The sequence below is a fragment of the Ammospiza nelsoni genome, chromosome 1 (assembly GCF_027579445.1).
Source record: "Ammospiza nelsoni isolate bAmmNel1 chromosome 1, bAmmNel1.pri, whole genome shotgun sequence".
Classification (NCBI taxonomy): domain Eukaryota; kingdom Metazoa; phylum Chordata; class Aves; order Passeriformes; family Passerellidae; genus Ammospiza; species Ammospiza nelsoni.
In genome coordinates, this window is record NC_080633.1 from 133,630,442 (window position 1) to 133,650,017 (window position 19,576).

The window sequence follows — 19,576 nt, forward strand, 5'->3', positions numbered from 1 at the left end:
AATGAGTTCTAATTCTCCCTTACCCCTGTTACTGCAGGTAAAAGGATGGGATGCTTGAAGTCAAACCCTGAAAAGACCAGAAGTCCATTTTCTTGTTCTGTTTGTTCTGTGGGGTTTTGTGGAGGGTTCCTGGAACCTTCACTAATTCATATCAGTAATCAAGATAAACCAATTGATTTCAGCTTAACTAGGCGTGTGATTTCACACTTGCAGTTTGTCAGTAAGTCTTGCCACAATCTCTCTTTAGTTCTAATTAGATATGTATGTATTTTAGTATGGTTTTCAGTATCAGTTACAGTAAAGTACTTTAGTTAAACTGGTACTGGTAACTAAAATTTACCCTCTAGTTGTAGTTTTATTGATCCTTAAGCAGTACTTTAACATATGAAATGGATTGCTAATGTATGGAAAACATCTTACTAATGTTCTGAGTATGACTATAATACCAGCACAGAAAGATTCAGGACAGCAGTTTGTTGGTTGTTACAAATTATACTGAAAGTGTTGAAAGGAATTTTAAATCTGTAGTGTGATTAAAAAATTTAACTATCTGTCAGGTTTTTTGGCATGCTGTAAATAACTCATCTTCAAATTATTTGTCTGAGTAATTAAATTTAGATTGCACATTTCTCATTTCAAATATTTTGACTCTTATCTATTTGGTTTTCCATTGTGGCTTAATTGATGTGGTCTATATAAACGGACAATAAATTTATATACCTTTGTTATAAAGATCAGTCAGTGAATAGAACTTGGTATTCATCCCAGACAGAATTATGATTGAATGTATTTGCAAGATTAAAGCTTGAATTTACTTCTTTCTAATTAAAGGCAATTAAAGATTTGCAGACACAAATAAAAGACAATGAATTGAGGAATAAGTGTAGAAGCAAGTCCATTTGCAGGTGAAAAGAAGTGCCTTTGAAGCAGAACCAGCTGTATTTTCATTGAAAGAATAACAGTTTAGGAAGCTTTTCTGCATGTGCTTGCTTGATAGCATAATGTACTCATAAGCAGCTTACGCAGTACAGTATTCAGAAAATAGCAGTGCATTAATTTTTAAAGTAGCAAATGCAGGCGAAGAGCAATGCTGCCACATGATGATAATGAAGGTGGATATTGTAAAGTCTGCTGAGAGAAAAGAAAGCGGGGAGCTCCTGAAATGTGAACATTTATAAAACAATAACTAGATATTCATATGATAATAAGCTTGGACAGCAGCATCAACAAAGGCCAAAGATGCAGTCGTGTTTCTGCTTAAGCCTGATGAATTGAAAAGCAGAGAGGCAGTCTTTAGTCTGTTATTCAATTCCAGTAATGAGCTATTGTTAGAATGAAAGAGTAAATATCTAGAAGGGTTGGAAATACAAGGGTTTTTTTTCCTTGAAGTTATTCTCTAGATTTTTTTCAGGTTGTGTCTTAAACAGCAGCATCTTTAAACACAATCCTAAATGTGGTCAGTTTTCTGTAATACAGTGCTCAACATCCTGCATTCTCAGTTGCATGTATAAAGGAGCTTGGTATGTATGCAGAGGGACAGTGTTGTGCAATATTTCTGTGACACTGCCAGATAGTCTGCACAACAAAATTAATCCAGAACTTAAATAACTTGCCTAATTTATACATATTACTTAGGGTTTTTTTGCATTTATCGTCATGCCATTGGAGGTTTTAATTAAAAAGAATACTGAATATACAAGATCAGGTCATCTCTGATCGTAATATATTATGGGATCTCAATTTCCCTTGTAAGCAGAGTTAAATTTAAAAATCTTGTAAAATGTGTAGATTTTTATTCCTAGTTACATGAAGAGAAACAAACTCACTTTGCATATTGTATGAATCTCTAATATCCACTCTGAAGGAGGCACCCTTTGTAATTTTTCACAATATAGCTGTTTTAGTAGCCAAAAAGCTCCCTTATCTTCACGCTGTTCTAATCCTACAGCTAGTAAAATAGTCTTCATTTCTATCCCAGGAAAGTTTTCCAAACAGGATCTGTAAACATGGCACAGCTCACTTCAGGTGCCACTGAGGTCACTTTGCCACCAAAGGAGTGGAAAAGAAGGATGGAAGGAAGAGAGGAGGTGCCAGGCAAGCTCTGTAGAGTTTCTGACAGGCAAAGGCTACTTCAGGCACTGGATGGGAAGGTGGATGGTCTTTGGAGGCACTGTCAGGAAGCAGGACAAGCAGAGAACTGCAGTCAGTAAAAAGAGTTGCCTTATCATGGAGTACTTAAAGTCTTTGGCCTTAAAAATAGAAAGGAAGTGGTGGACCTGAAAAAGGAAAGAAGTAGTGCATTTGTTTAAAAATAAACAAATAAATAACGGTAGTTATAAAAAAAGTTTAGGGAAGCTGGCACTAGAGTTTGGAGTTTGAGGGAAGAGATGACAAATTGATAACAATAATGACTAGTCAAAGAGGTAAGGATTATGTTTAATACGAAAAGTAAGATTTGGTCTGGAAATTTTCCAGTGGTATCTTTTTGGCTTCTTCTTGCCTTCGTATATTCCATCAGGAAAACTTGGTGTTTCAGATAGGCATCAGATAAAGCAGACAAATGGGGCTTTGTCTGATGGGTCTGTCTCAACTGGCTTTGATGATCGCTTCCTGAGAAGAAGAAATAGCTTAAACTGATGACTCTGACAGATAAATGTACAAGACAGCTTGCAGGATAAGTGAGATAAAACTAGAAGACATTGAGAGTGTGAATATACTTATCCCAACTGGCTGAATTTGCAAGCCCAAAAGAAGGGAGGCTGTAGGGAGCCTGTATTACTTTTTTCTGCTTGTTTTCCAGGTGGTAATGATCAGTATTCACGTGATAGGAGCTTTGCATTTCATTGTTCTTTGTAGTCCTGTAGTGCAGATGTCTTTCCCAAGGCCTCAGAAAGTTCACGTTTTAAGAGTCTTTTAGTATGATTGCTGAATCTGTTTTTCATTACAAAGAAGTCCACAGATGCCCTTTTTAAACTTTTGCACTTGATGGACTCAGACTGTTTCCCTACTGTATTTTTTTCCTTTTGGCTATTACATTTAGCAAGGAGAGTGGTAAATTAATGGCAGGTGCATGGATTTGGAGAACTACCAGTTCCAGAGTCATCACTGAAATAGCCTGGTTGTTACAGGAGGGTTAGTTGTTCATATCAGACTTAATATAAATCTGGAAGTATTCTTCTAGGTAAATAGAATTCAGTCTTAGCTGTAGCCATGATACTGGAAAAAGGAATAGCAGGGTGCCAGAAACCAAGTGAAAGAGCACCGGTAAGCTTTGGATGAATAAACATGGTTCTACCAATACATGTATTTCACAAACTGGGTCTGCTATGCAATATTTGCCCCTGCTCACGTCACCTTCGCACTTGAGCTGCGGAGAAGAGGAGGGAGAATGGGCAATGGAAGGAAATGGAGGTGGGTTTTACTAGCTGACTTTTGTCCCATTCCTGGTGGACTTTATCAGGCTTTCTAATTTTCATTAGCTAATGCTGTTGCATCACTGGAAGGGAAATTTCTGACCGTCTTGTTTCATTTACCCCTGAATAGCAGCAAACCTGAATTATGAGAACTGAGATTGAACTTAGTGCTTGTCAGTTATATAGTTCTAAATGAAGATATTTTTCGTGCTTAAACATTTCAGATTGATACATTTCTATAGTTTGTTCACAAGTAAGTAAGTAAGAATAGCTGCATCACTTATGAAAGTTGGCTCCCAACAAACAAACAAAAAATTCAAGGCTGGGGTGTGTCTATGCCAAGTTTCAGCCTGGAGTGTATGTTTATGAGTAATAAACTCCTGCCATTTGTAATGGAAATTCTGAAAGATCTTTTAACTATTTCATGGCAAAAGTATGAATGTGAGACTTTAGGGAGAAGAACAACATTGTTTCTTTGGCTGATGTAATCTCATGATTTAGCCATTTCTGTGGTTTCTGCAAGTCTTTCTCCAGCTGTTCTAAAAGATTACTGTACTCCTGATGCATCCTATTATCAGATATTACTGACTTCTGAAAAATAATGGTGCAGTGGTCCTTTCCTGCTAGTAAGATGTATTGACTGGATGAATATTTTGGAGCCTCTGACATAAATCATCTTTCTGTCATCCTTTCTTCACTCTGTCTTCTGAGTTTGCTTGGATATATGCTGCCTCTTTTTAATTCCTAATGCATATGGTTTCAGTTATTTTTCCATTTGTTATTGAGTATTTTTAAGTTATTTCAAGTCTATAATGAATAATATCTGACCAAAGAACAAAGAACAGTATGGAGACCTTCCCAATATATAATCCGTAGGGCTGAGGAGAGATGATATAATGAAGGCAAATTTGTAATGTGAGTTCAGGATTCATGTTATACTGCACAGACCATCTCTGCATTGAGTATGAGCAGGGTAATACAAGGAGCAGACAAAGCCAGAAGTGGGTTTCCATGAATCCAGTATATTACTAGAAAGAGACACATTTCAGTATTTCATCATTACACAATAATATCCCAGTTTTCAAGGTGGCCATAAAATGAGAAGTTTGCATTATTGATTATGAATATAAAATCACATCTGCTTGGATAAATGGGATTTTTGTGTACAAACCACTGGACAAAGTTTTAAAGGAAAGGTTAAACTATTTGACTGTAACAGTAATGAAAGCTAATGTACAAATAGGTGAACTTAGTGATTTGAAAAAGGCCAAACATTACTTTAAGCATTATGGTTTAGCTTTGGAATTAGGCATAAAGAAAAAAAAAGATATGTATGCATTAGGAGGGAAAAAATAAAAAGGACTTTTTTAAAAAGCCAAAGCAGTTGTACTGAGGCTGTATGCCTCTGAGCAGTTTCTTCACAGATTCTTCTTTTTCTTCTCCTTTTGTGACTGTATCTGTACCTTGACTTCTGTTAACCTAAAGAAGCTATGGTTAATAGTTCATGATAGAACACTAACAAGCCTTTCAGACAGCAGAAATATCCCTGAGAGATATCAGGTTTTTTATGCTTTATTATTAAGTTGAGATAAATGATTTATACCATTTCTGAATGCTTACATGTCCTCCTCTGAACTCAGTTCATATTGACTCAGTGTGATCAAGCCCTGGGCTGCACTCTTTGTGTCTTCAAGAGATAGTTCCTGTAACTTGAAGAAAGTTAATCTAGAAGATTTTGTGTAACATGTTTCTACAAGCAGATGGTGTCAAGCAATGATTTTATTAGCATTTACTTAGACTGATCTCCATATCTCTGAGTTCTGATACCTGCAAATAATGTTCCAGTTCAGAACTACAAACCTTTACATTTACCAGAATGTCTTGTCTTCCACATTTATATGTGCATTAGAGATGACTAAGCAAGAAAAATTCTAATGGAAATTTTTGTTTTGATTTCAATGAGAGGGAAAAGTATAATCTACCTTTAATCAACTTATTTGCTAACTGATTCCTATGGAACAATTTATTAAACATTGTAGTAGTGGGTATCTATCCATAGATGTATTTCGATGTCACTCTGGAGTAACAGGTTCTGATTTGTCAGATCTTGTTTCTGTCACTGTCTGTGTTAAGTGTGGCTGTTGCACAGATTGAATCCCTGTGTGACAGAGTAGCTGTTGTTTAAAATGCTGGACTGTGAGGTGTTTTTAATATGTTGTATCTAACTTTTCAACTGAAATAAATGCTCATATTCTTTGCATTGTTTTTACATTGTTTTCATTGAATATGCTTTTTTACTCTAGGGAAACAAGATTATAAGAAAACCAGGCCTATGTTAAGAGCTACAAGATTAAAAGCAGAGGCCAAGAAAACTGCACTAGGCATAAAGGTAGAGACTTCTTTGATAGCTCAAACCACCTTTGTGTTTGTTTCTTTTCCCCATAGATGTACTGTGTGAATATTGATTTCTGAGAGATATTGTTTATGACACTTGAAAATCTAAGTAGAATACTAGAATCTGAAATATTTATGATTAACTGCTTTTACTTAACCCTAAAATGACTTGAATATTTGAAGTGCTGAAAGATTTTACGTAGTCTGTGTCCTTGTTATGATGCATGTTTACTTTAAGGTTTAAAAAGTAAACCTTTTTGTGTGGTTAGAAAATTGATGGTTTCAGGGAGCCTGTCTACACACAGAACAAATTCTTTACTATTTCATATAGTTAGACGAATTACAATAAACATTTCTCATGTTCCTCTTCTCATCCTATGCTAGTAGTAATTAGAGTGGGTTTGTTAAGTATTGTTAATTCTCAGCATTATTGTCTCAGTCTGCATCCTTGTGAAGTGTTTCTGACTTGGAAAAAGAAGGCTTAACTAAGAGCAAAGGAAAGCATATGGAAAGGTACTAAATTTTATTTTGAAAGTGTTCCCTTTTCAGGCAGGTATGAAGTATAACAATTACTTTGGATCACAGCTGTGAATATGAGCAAGGAGGACAATTAGAAATATTCTCTGTTATCTACTACCCAGTATGTCATCAAAACAGGATCTGTCTGAACACACATTATTTATGTTGCCTCCAGTATTTTTTCCTCAAATTGTTTTTTTTTTTAATCTAACTGATACACTGTTAACTTAACAGCAAGAGTAAAACCCGAGGAAAATAAAAAAGTAGATCCATTATCTGGGTATTCTAGTAAAAGAAACTTCAGAAATGTTAAAAGGAGAACATTTTCTTGTTTCTGGCAGATGAGAAATCAATTTTTTCAAGTTATAGCTTATAGCAAATGCCAAGGTATTACTACCAAGCTGCAACAGCTGTTAGGCTGCCAGATGATGTATTTGGTTGTCTTCCAGAATTTGCTATTATAATCACGAAACAGTGCTTTCTTTTTGCTCCTGATTGCTGATCTCGATCAAGCATTACCGTGTGATGCAGTATGTTTTCACAACATAATCTCCTCAGTTAGTGCTGTGTGTCAGGTTTTAATGAGAAAAAGTAGATTGCCTTTTTTGTTTAAAGGATAAATTATTAACCTTTTGAGTTCCTTTTCCTTCCTTTCTTATTAAATTTTCCTTTTTCTTTTCATTTTTCTTTCAATGGCGTGACCTTTTAAAAGTGATGTTCTACTTGGAGGCTTAGTGTACAGCCTAATTCTTTTAAAATGAACATGTTTTTTGCATGTCTTTCACAAGTGAGAAGAGTATGAGATTTAGTCCTTCAAAACCTGTTTAATTTCCTTATTTTCTTAAGTAATTCTTTCCTAAAAATGAGGGTGAATGGGAAAGCATATGTGTAGTGATATAAATAATGAACAATTGAGGATTAATGAATAAAGGACTTTTGCCATTAAGGTGCACATGTGCTCTCCTGGTCCTGAGTGGATGTGTTTCTGGGGTTCTGCTAGTTGCACTGTGTGATGTCTGAGGTTCACAATTCTGCTTCTGCCTTAAAAAAAAAAATATTTTACATATTTTCTTCTGGCTGTAATATTTTTTGTGCTTCTGGACCTTAAAAAAAATCTGGATCATTCCCAAATACATCATAGTAATTTCTTTTGTTTCCAAATTGCTGAGAAAAACTGACAGAACTGAAGCAAAAAGGAAGGTAAGTTGGGCACCTTTCCCTTTGGGGATCTGCTTGTAGGGGAAGGAAGGCAGGGCTTTTAAATGCATCCTTCTCACTGAGCCTGCTTAATGCCAACAACTTCAGGCTTAGTAAATGTTACAATACTTCCAATACTTCTACCAGAACATGGGCAATTTCTGTAGAGTAAACTCTGCACTTCTGCTTACAGAGCCCAGAGTGCTCAGCATGGAAGCGAAGTGTATTTAATGTCTTGGGGTAAAAGTGCACTTCTTCCCACCTCACAGTGACAGCTCTTCACCCTGCTCAATCCCTCCAGCAGCAGAACTTCACCATGGGCAGTAGATGCTCCTGGAGCATCTGTAGGGAAATCTCCTTTACCCCTGGAGAGGCTGCTTAGTTGTGAAGCCCCATAACCCCTCTCTGGAGCACGACTTGTTTTGCTCAGTCCGGCATTAAGATCCTCCAGCTGCCAAGTGCCATCTTTTTACATCCATCCTCCACACCTATCCGAAATCCTCCTCTCTTGTTTTCTGGATAATTTTTGAAATAATTCTTGACAACTTATGTTTGCTGTGACAGCAGCTGGCAGGACAGACGAGAACACAATTTGTTCTTCAGATCCCTTGACCAGTTGTCTCAATGCCTTGAGGTCCCACTTGATCATCCTTAGTCTTGCTGGGACTTTGTATGTGTCCACCTGGTAAACCAGTGGGCAATGGTCAGTGGGCCATGCCAAGCTGGGAAGTTTGTTGGTGATTTTCCAAAGGCTCAGACACCTCCCTATGAGCTGGGTCCAGTTGGCATATTGGGCCCTCCATTCCTCTCAAAAGGGAGTCACCAATGACTATTACCCTTATTTTTTTCTTAATTGAGGAGGTTTTGATGTGCAGGGTAGGTCGCCCTGCCTTAGGCAACCCCTCTAACTTGGATGGATCTTCATCCACATTCTCATCTCCCCGGTCCTCAGATTCCAGGGTCTCATATCTGTTGTTTAAGGGCACCTGGAGAGGTGAGGTAGGTCAGCAGGGAATTCACCTGCCACCCCAAGCAGAAAACCATTTCTACTCCCCACTGTCTCTTAAGAGCTCCTCCTTTTCCCTGGGATGAGTAATGCTAATAAGTAACATGATTCACCTTCCAAAGGCAGAGATTTTAGTCTTTTTTTATTATGTAGGCCCTAATTCTGTGATGTAGCAATTGATTAACTTAAATCTGTGTTGAGAAAAAAAAAAAGGTGATAGAGCTACAATGCATTGTAATAAGTAGGCACTTTAAATAGAAATGTCCAAAGTTCTTGTAAATCTTTGAGAAGAAACCAGACACATATGTGTATTTGGCATGTTCTTTGTCTTTATGCGTATTTATTCAGTACATGATGCAGTATGCAGCATTTCAAAATAAATTAACCTTTTATTATAAAAAAAGCTAAGTTCAAGCTAATAAAAATATTGTAGAGGAAGGATAAATGTAAAAGTATAAACTTTCTGGGAAAGGGGTATATGTTTGTAGTTCTGTGAAATACATACACACAATAAGCTAACACAATCAGCACCATACAGCCACTTAAAACAATAGGCTGTTTTATGTCATTGATAACTCTAGGGTTGTTTTGCATTAGTGTCCTGAAGAAATTACATGCTGTAAACTAAGACTTAATGTAGTATTTAGGGCAGAAAAAATAGAGGACTAGAAAATAGTGAAGGGATTTTAGTCCTTAATTTCAATGAGGATAATGAAATTCAACTGTTGTGTATTTCACCACGAAAGCTGACAACATTAGCTTAAAAAAAGGCCCTATAAATGACATAAAACTTTTCAGAACCAATCCCCTGGAGATTCTTCACATTTCATCGCTGGCATACTAATTAGCTTGTCTTGTCAAACTTTGATTGCCTTGTCATTTTAATGCAAGGTTTAAAGTAACAAAGTTTCTTCCAGTCACTGGCATTTAGTACTTTTTAATTTCCCCAATGAGGGATTTTTATCTGTGTTGATAATGTCAGAGAAGCAGCTGAGTACTAATAACTATCCAAAGTTAGTTCAAGCAGGGTGACCATGCTAGTACTTGGTGTGTCATATTTGCTCTTTAAACATGTTTAAAGATTAAATATTGTAGCAGAGCTATTGTACTGGCTCTGTTCGTATGTGTGACACTAATGTAGACAGTGCCAAAATATATTGTGTCTCTTGGAAAAGCAGGACCCAGTCTCAAGGAACAGCTCCAAGAGAAAGCAATGTGCTGTATGTCTCCTGGTGTTTGGATAAGACAAAATCCTTTGTAGCAGTACCAAAAAGGGAGCCTCTGAGCTTTCTTTGGGTCATTTTGTCGGCCCCCTGCATGGGGCTTGTCCTGCTGAAAGCCCAGCTGTTCATCCTTACCAAGTGGAGCAGGAAGGCCTTTCCACCACTGGTGCTAGATCTGCTCTCATTGGGTGAGGAAAACATGCCAGCAGGAGGGTGACAGGCAGAAAATGGTTTGAGAAGTGTGGAAGCTTGGCCCCCAGATAGCTGGAGTTTAGTATGCAGAGACCAAAAGTTATGGGAGTTCTTGGGGAGAGATTTTTTTCACAGGCTGCAAGAACAAATTAGTAGTCCATGGAACAAGTGATGAAGTTTTCTCTCTTCTTGAAAGGTAGGCACAAAACAGTAGTATTTGCAATGTACCTGCAAAGACATTATTGACTGCAGAATATCACTCCACAGAGAATTATTAGCAACACAGTACATCGATTCAGCTAAGGAAAAAATGTTTCCTAAACAAAGTGAGAGCTTACTGTCTGTCATTCTTTTACATATCTTCTTCATCTGTTGTGTAGTTAGATCCTCACTATGGAGAGTTTCTTTCATCTGGAACAAGTTAGATAGGAATAGATAACAACACATTCCTGGTGTATTTTAGCAAAAGATATTCTCCAATTTCATGCTATTCATAATCTGCTAAATTAGTGAACTACATTTTTCAAGATACAGTTTCATAGCTTTGTAGAAATTAAGGCCACAAGAGACTATTAGATCATTTGATGTGCACTTCTGTATGTTACAGATCATAAAATTTCATCCAAATACTTTCTGCAAAGTCCAAGCACTTTGTATTGTGGGTCTTCAAACCAACTTATGTGTCTCACAAAATGCAGAGCAGATTAATGTGCCAGCAGTGGATAAAGTGTGATATTCCCAGCTATCCCTTTAGTCAGACTTTGATCCCTGACCTTGAAATCAAAGGGAGGGGAGACAACAAAGAGAAGAACAAAATCAGATCCTTACCTCACCTGAACACATAAGTATTGTAATCATGGTGGTTTGAGATGTGAAGAGGTTGTACCCACCAAAATCTTAGGAGGATTTCCTGTACCAGCTTGGAGCAGTAGACCATCTTTCTCAAACCTTCTTATGTCTCTACTTAGGACCAGTCTGTAGCACTTCAAAGAATAATCAACAACAGCAAAACCTCAAATCCTGGAAACAAAATCAATACAATTGGAGGAAAATGTCAACATCAGAAAACTTTTGATGCTATATAAAAAAGTCTGAGCAGTTAAACATAGGGTGCTATTACTTTTAATAACCTGATACTTGTGTGGTTCAGAATGTAGCACTGTCTGTTGGAGTAATCTGAGTTTTCCTGGGGCCCTGAAGGAGAGGAGCAGCTAGGAGTGCTGAGTTTGCTGACTCCTGGCAGCCAAGTCCTTCTTTTCACACAAGCCAAAGTTGAAGTATTCTTTCCAATTGCTAAATAAAAACATTTTTTTTTGAGGGAGATCAGCTGATTAAGGACTCACAGATATGGAAGTCCATATTTTCCTTAAGAATGTTCAATCATTCATGCTCCTAGAAAATGGCGTGTTAGTTCAAGACTGACCTAACTGCAGCTGGGCCTTGAAAGTTTCTTGTAAACAGGATAAAAGGACCCCACACAGTGAAATGCTTTACTTAAATAGGTGCTTTACTTAAAGGTGTATATAGTTACATGCTGTAACCAAACTACCTCTCATTCTTCTCTATGGTAAAATAAATACTGGTCATCTCCCTGCTGGAAATCCCTCCACCTTTGTGCATCCAGAAATCACACTGAGGGAGTAGTTACCCATGAAATCCGAAGACCTTCTTAGAGTCACAGTTTTTCAAGGCAGAGCACTCCACTTTAAAGTACTGTATGCATCTTTGATACCTGTACACACTATTTTGCATCTAGCTGTTTTAAAATGAATCCTGTTGTTTTGCAGGCACAGAGCCAGGTGTTTTTGATGACTTTCTAATAGTACTTTGTTCTCATTATTTAAGACAACAATGATCTTTCTTCCATCTGAAGTTTTCACAGTAAAAAGTTGGAATCTAAAAGTGTGGATTAAAGTTCATAAATTACTTTTGTTGCCTTCTGTTAGCTGTAGAATGTCTTGCATTAAGGAAGTAAACATTCATTTATAAATACAATTTTATTGAAACTCTAAAACATGGTTGCAGTGAATATCCACCTAAAGTCTTCAGTTAAAAACTATATGAGGTAAAAAGATTGTGAGTTCCTATACATTTATTTGCACAAGTGTCCTTGGTCAGAATGATCTTCTTTTCATCTCTTCAGAAAGAACTAGGGAGAATTTAGCAATTCAAAGAGAACAATTTGTGCTACTCTTTCACCTAATTTTAAGCAGGTTTCAGGTAAAAATGGTGTGATTGTATTTGAAGGACAATTAAAAAACATGTAAAACCCCCCTGACATTTCCTGGAAGTATGATATTTCTCTATATGAGTAGGATAGGATGCTGCCATACATAGTGTCCAGATTTTTGTTATCATAGCCAACATTTTTTCCTCACCCCCTCTCCTGATTAATCTTGTTTAGATCCCAGCTCTGCCACTTGCTCCATTAGGTGAATTTGAGGACATAATCCAAGCATTTTGGCTTGAGAGACATAAAACTAACAAAAAATGATAGGAGAATTAAATCTACATCATGCTGTAATGGTATGCATTTCCTTTATGAAAAGTTTCTGGAAAACTTAACCAAACTGAAATCAGTAGGGTTCTACATATGCTATTCTACATGTAAGAGAATAAAATAGAAAATTCTGTTCCTTTTTAAAGGCTTCTATGACTGTACTTTGGGATTTGAGAGTAGTAATGTTGTTTCCTAGTGTTCTGTACCATGATATAAAAGAAAAAAAAAAAGGAGAAAATGCCCTCTGATCATGTTAAGTTTGTTTCTATAGAACTTTTTATCTATTCTTTAATTATTCATGGTAAAATCCTTTGAGTAAATGGATTTTGCAGAGGATGATGGGGATGATCCATAAAGTGCAAGAGAAAGGGAGCTGTATATGCCAAGCAGGGAGTATTTTAACATTTCATTTCTATGCATGACTTAAAATACAAATAGCAAAGCCTGAAAAGTATAAAACAAATTAAAATGACAATATATATCTGTTGTTGCAAATACAGTACAGTGGTGCAGCATCTCATTTGCTATTTACCTTGCAAAATTTATGTTTATAAAAGTCCATAACCTGGATGCAATTCTTAAGAGATTGCATATCCCTAGCTGTGTGCCAGATGTCCTTTGTAAGGTCATTTATTTTATATTTTTGTTACTCTGCCTTTTTCAGTAATTCAAAACTGAGGTTCTTGCATAACTCTCGAACCTGGAGTTTTAGTAAGACTTTTCATTCCCAGGGATAATAAATACTGATGCACCCACACAGTTCCTAATGGCTGTGCAGGGAAAATAGTATTGTTATCACAGTGTTACTCACTGTGAAACTTAGGCAGAGGAATTAAAGAACAGCTTCTGTCAAGCAGTTACTGGGCAGCCTGAGAGTAAAACTCAAGATTTTCCCAATTCCACTTCCTTTGAAAAAAATTTTTAATGCAAAGGTTCCTGAAAATTTGCTGCTGCTACTCACAGCATTTCATAAGGGATACTGGGGAGGAGGGAGGGGAAAGGTGAACCTATTGTAAAGCAGAAAGCGTGGGAAGTGTGGCATCCAAACACAGAAAAAACTTTTTAAAATTGGAATGAATTTGCTCTCTGTGTCAAGTGTGAACGGTGCCTGCATTGTGCGGTTTTGTTGTCCACTCTCCTGAGCAGATGGAGCCTGCAGTTGTATGTCACTTGTTTATTACATCCTCTTAAGATTAGTAGCTGTGTGGCCAGATGGGTCTGGGAGCACAGCTGTGGATACAAGCAAATAAATGAAACCTGTCTGATGCTGCTATGCCCTTTTGTGAGATACTGATGTGTTGCAACTGCAACAAAGCAAAAATCACTTTCCTTTAACGTATGAGTGAATTAGATGTACTTTTTAAAAATCAAATCATGAAATCAGGAGGATGAAGTTCAGAGGATGGTACAATTCTAAGAGGGAAATGTAGTTGAAATCTGTAGCCAACAGCCTCAGCAAATTTGCAGGAGCAATTTTAATGTGGTAAAACAAATTTAAAATACATCTCAATCATCCATATAAAATAGAAAGCAAAGGTTTCTATAGAATAAAGAATATGCTCCTATAGAACATATGCCAACTAGGCAGTAGTATTTCAAAATTTATTAGATGGCATATGTTGAATTATTGATCCAACATTCTGATAAACTATATAATGCATTCATGTAAATGCAAATTAAATGCTGCTCTATAGAAGAATGCCAGATTATTGGCTAGACTTTAAAAAATGAAATGCACAGTTTAACTCCTTCATGTCAGTGAACACAATGCTGGTCACAAAGCCACCACCGACCTAGAGATGCTGCGTAGGATTAATCCCGCAGTGCACACAAGAGGTACCATCTGCACTCCCTTCTAGTCTAAGGGAAGAAATGGTAATTTTTGGGAAGAATTCACCTGGCCTTTTAGAGGACACAAGATGGACAGATTTTTTTCCTTGGACAGTAAAGGATGTCTTGTTGTCTTGGTTCAGTGTAGGCATCTCCTTTCAGTCTCACTGACAGAATAGGTTTTATGTGACATCTTCTGTACCAATTCAGATCAGTTGTTATAAAATCACTGAACTTTTTTTTCTTCTCTCATTTTAAATGTACATTGGGATCATTCTGATGTAATTGTTTTGTGGCTTAATGTGAAGCTGAGAATTTGAGGGGAAGTTCTGCTTCTTTCCTTAGAGAGAGAGTGGGATTTGGAGGTACAAACTAACCTTTGGAGCATCTTGAGTGCACAATTTTGAAAGTTCATCATGATGATCAGGAATCAAGCAGTAGAAGTTGTTAGCTATAGTGTCATACTTCCTGAAAGCTGAAGGGACATAAGGATTTTTCTCAAATTTATCTTTCATCTTTCATTTTCTAGGAAAATGAGGGTCAACTATAGAAAGTGTGCTGTGCCTTACAAAAAATAAAAAATTAAAAATTAGTAATACGGTGTGTTTGAATGAAATTAAAAGGAAAGAAATACAGGAAATAGAAGAAATATTAAGAGGATGATTGAACTATAATTGCATTTTTACAGAGTCCAGCCTTAAGATGATAGGCGGTCACATAATGAGTATAATATGTAGTATAAAAACATTTTTCTGTTTCTGAAAGCTGCTATAAATCATGTATACTTTGGAAGTCTCTTTTATGTTAATTAAGGAAGATGCAGCAAGTTGCAATATTTTATGGGAAGAGAGGCAAGTGCAAATTGTTGTGCTTTTTGCCTTATTGCAGAGCTGAAGAAAGAAAAGTTTCATCCAATTCTGAGGGAGTATGTAGTTCCATGTTGTACTGCATGCCAGGAGGTTGGGAGGTAGAGGTAGCAATTTTCATTGACTTCCACCATACTGTGTTTGCTTCATTAAAAAATTACAAATTTGTTGGCAAAAAGCAGTAACATATTGCTAGAAAACATCAAAATTCACAGTGTAAATTCATAACTTAAATTTGTGTTCAAAACTGTGGTTTGTGAATTCTGTCTTTTCCTTAAAAAAGAAGGAATTGAATAATAAAAAGATAAAAAGCTCCTATTTCTAGGTAAGACTAAAGATTTTTAAGCTAAATATCCTCTTTCTGATGGTATATCAGACTCACTAAATGGTGAGTGAATGGATTCTACAACACTTCGAATGGTAACCACAATAGAGAAATCAATAAAGTATCAATGCCTTACGGAATTATATTATGTCTGATGTTATTTTGATGTGCATTGTAGAAGAGAAATAACATTTAATCCTGATTAATCTGAAAATATGTTATTATTTCTAACAGGTTTTTGTTTTCTTTTATTTCTACAGGAAGTTGCCCTTGTCCTTGCAGCTATACTGGTGTTTTTGTTGGCTTTCTATGCTTTTTTTTATCTTAATGTTTCCAATGAAGTGGACCTTGATCTGGATCCAGATGAAAACTAGCAGATGCAATGAATCTATCATCAAGATTTCTTCAGCTTCAACAAGACTACATAGGAACACACAGTCCCTTCACTGTAAGACAGTAAATATACCATTTCTTCAGTCCAAATTCATAAGAAAGTTTTGCACTACGTCAGTCACATTCCAGGTCTCCAACATAAGAACACTTATGCCTGGCCAAGTGTATTTGTCTAACATCAAAGCCAGGAGCAACAGTACAATACATGAAGTTTATTGTTTACATTATGTTTTTCTCAGGCAGAAAACTTTGATGTCAAAAGACAGGTGCTACTATTATCATGGGTATTGATGCTGACTTCACAGGAGTGTCTGCCTTGACTGAATTTAGGAATCAGAGCTTCCTAATAACCAAATTAGTTTTCTGTTCCTTTCTGAAAAGGAAGCAGAAATACCAAATAAAAAGTCTTTTCTTCATTTGTGTTTATAATATATCAAAACACCCTCATCCTTTCTCTCCCTTTTAATCTTTCTTGTGCATGTGTGCGCATGCATGAAGATGGAAGAAATTGTAGGAAAAGAATATATTCTTACAAGCAGTCTGTCACCTTCTATATGGACTTAATTTTCTGTCATTCCAGATTCTGTGTGCCCATATATCTGCAGTAATCTTTTTCATTCTTTTACCAACTGTTCAGCACACATGTGTTCTGTTAGAAATGGCACCTGGATGACAGAAGCTCTAACATTCACATATGCTTCTGAAACACAGTTCTTTGCCTCCTGTGCTGTCTGAACTAGTGTAAATAGAAAGTTTAGTTGATGTTGGTTTTAATTAGTGTATTGGTCTACTATTAATATAAAGTCAAAATTGTGTTTTAATTATGCTCTTCCTGATGGTTTTGGTATCAACTTGCTCTACCTATTAGGGGCATGTTGTATAAAAACATTCCTTTTCAGCTATACAATCATTTTAATCATCTAACTAATGTGAGAAGCTGTAAGTAATAAGGAAACATTTTTTCTCCTGGCATACTAATAACTGGTAAATCTTGGCTCCATTACATCCTTCAGTTCTTGCAAAATACCTTTCAAATTAGGCACTGTAGATAGCATTTTTTTCCTTTTCATAGCCAAAAGCCCCTTGAAGAATTTGGTGTGTCAGAGCAGCTGCAGGGAGCTTTAAAATTCTGGCTTTATCCTGTTCTGCTTTGAGTTTGGCATATAACTGAGCTTGTGGATGTAAAGACTCAGTTTTGGTCCTCTTAAAAGTGTGGTCAGTCTTTCTCTGACTGAGATTCAGTTCCGATTCCGTTTGATATCAAGAATGTGTAAAGCCACTGGTGCTGAATGTCACAAGAAAATTTAGACAGGCTGACTTTCAGAAAAGTTTTCATAATTCTGAGGCTTGGTTTTGCCTTTGACATAAATTTCAGAGCTGAATGTTAGATTTAATTGCAACTGAGGTATTTACTGTCTTGTTCCTGAGATGCCTGGCTAAGATTTCTTATACTGATTTTGAATACAAAGGGATACAAATCACAGCAAATATTATAATGGAAAATATATTTCTTTTAAATTGACACAGTCCCATTATCACCACTTAAGAAACTTGGATCAATACAGTTAATTTTTAAACCATATAGTAACTATGACCATATACATTATGAGTCCCCAAGGATCCACTTCATATTTGTCATAGTGTTCATTCACTTTATGCCATGCAAAACAACGACTCTAGAAATTCAGAGTACAACAGTCTTCCGAAGAATATATGAAAGAGAAAATTATATATGCAAATATATCTCATTTTCTATGTATGACTCTTACAGGCACAAAATCCTAACATTTCTGTATATGACTTACAGTCTGCTACTAATCACCTACTTGACCAAACACCTTGCAACATGTTGAATTTATGGTGAAGCGTTATCTGACACATGGCCCAACTTCCAGTGGAGGGAAAAGCATATGACAAGCCGTCTCCTTGCATGTGACATGCCTTTCACTCCACCAGCACCCAACCGCATGTCACAGAAGCTGCAGACCTCTCCTGTTACTCCTCTCCTGTTACTTTACACTAGCAATTTTCATGTTCTATAACATGCTGGAAGGATTGCTTCCTTAATGTCAGCACATAGCTCTCTGGGTCATGTATGGTCTGAGAAAGATACGTAGTTACTTCCTTCATGCAGGTCATCCTTCTCAATGATCTGCTCTCTCTTGCTCTCTCTCTCTCTCATAACCTGCTCTCTCAATTGGTTGTGTTAAAAAGCAAGCAATTACTTACTTACTGCCAAATTTGTGAACATGAAGTTCCTAGAACAGGAATATTCCATTTCCTAAAACTGTGAATCAGACCAAATCTGAAGTGCTTGTATATGTGATTCTATCAGCTTCACTGATGTGTAGCTTATGAGTCCTTATTGCCCACAGTTTGCTGTTTGTCTATTTACTTTGTTTGGATTAGGTCTTTTCATTTGCATGAAAGATCATAGAATCGTGAAATCATTGAATGGTTTGGGTTAGAAGGGATGCAAAAGATCATCCAATTTCAATACTTCTGCCATGGACAGAGACACCTTCCATTAGAGCACATTGCTCAAAGCCCCATCCTGGTGTCAAACACCTCCAGGAATGGGGCATCCACAGCTTCCCTGAGCAACCTGTTGCAGTGCCTCGCCACCCTCAGAATAAATAATTTTTTCTTAATATCTAATCTAAACTTACTTCCTTTTAGTATGAATCAACTCTCTCTTGTGCTGTCACTTCATGCTTTTGTAAAAAGTCCATCTTTTTTTTTGTAGGTAGAGTTTCTGTTCAGTGTATGTAGAAATATGTAGTAAATATTGCAGCAAATACACATCTCTTAACTGTACAATAATTCCTAATGGGACATTTGGCTTATTTTGCCCTTAATTATATCTGAGATTGAAATATGCCTTTTGGATTTTGGACCATCTATCGTTGTATGAGTTGCTTGGTGTCTATTTTATTAATAAATGATTTTTTTTCTATTTGGTTCTCTTATTAATGTTGACCACATTGAACTATGTATACATTTGAAAGGACATTAAAGCCATCTAAACAGCACAATGTTGAAAAGTAAGCACTGATGTCAGTTTTAGAATATCTGAATCACTTTAGGCAGTTCTAGCCACTAAACCCATATAAAACTAAATGTGGCCTATGAATGCATAAAAGACAATGAAGAGAACTTCCTTTGACATCCTACCCAATACTAATAGATCAGATCTCTTTCTGGAGTTGATCCATGCAGCTCTATCACTTCAGTTGTACAAGACTATAAAATTAGTATTTTTATATGCTTGTTTCAAAGAAGGATTGCTGATCAAATAATTTACATAGCACACCTGGCTTGATGAGTTTTTTCAAAAATATTCATCTGAAGGAAAAGGTAGACATCAGTAGTAATGGAGTACATCCTGTCGTAAATTTAATTTCTTTCTAGCAGATGTTGTGGAGGAGATGCCTATACTGAGTCCTTGTGCTGTGGGTGGGAGCAGATGTCCTGTCTGGAATAATCTCTGCCTAGGAAGGCATAACAGTCTTCCAGAAGTGATTTTGTTCTGTAAATCTTCCTAGGTGGTTTTCCTTTTTTCTTTGATTCTTCAAAAGCAGAACCAGCATGTAGACCATCTCATGACAGAAGCCTCAGTCTAGTATTTCTACTAGTGCTTCTAGTGAACATTGCCAAGGAAAGGCTCTAGCTCTATTAGCTAGAGTCCATAAACATATTTTACTGGAAGCTTAGGAGG

The 19,576-nt window shown here is 36.5% G+C and overlaps 1 protein-coding gene across 3 annotated transcripts in view; it reads left to right on the top strand.

Annotated features, from left to right (window-relative positions):
* Positions 1–18,814, top strand: part of TRIQK (triple QxxK/R motif containing) — a 58,046-nt gene extending 39,232 nt beyond the window's left edge. For 2 of the 3 annotated variants that reach the window (XM_059488932.1, XM_059488941.1), the window contains exons 4-5: positions 5,717–5,802; positions 15,726–18,814. In XM_059488932.1, the coding sequence (XP_059344915.1) occupies positions 5,717–5,802; positions 15,726–15,839 (200 nt within the window). In that variant the 3' untranslated portion in view covers positions 15,840–18,814. The remainder of the gene's footprint in view (positions 1–5,716; positions 5,803–15,725) is intronic. The other variant, XR_009420027.1, reaches the window with a different exon arrangement.
* Positions 18,815–19,576: the final 762 nt, after the last annotated feature.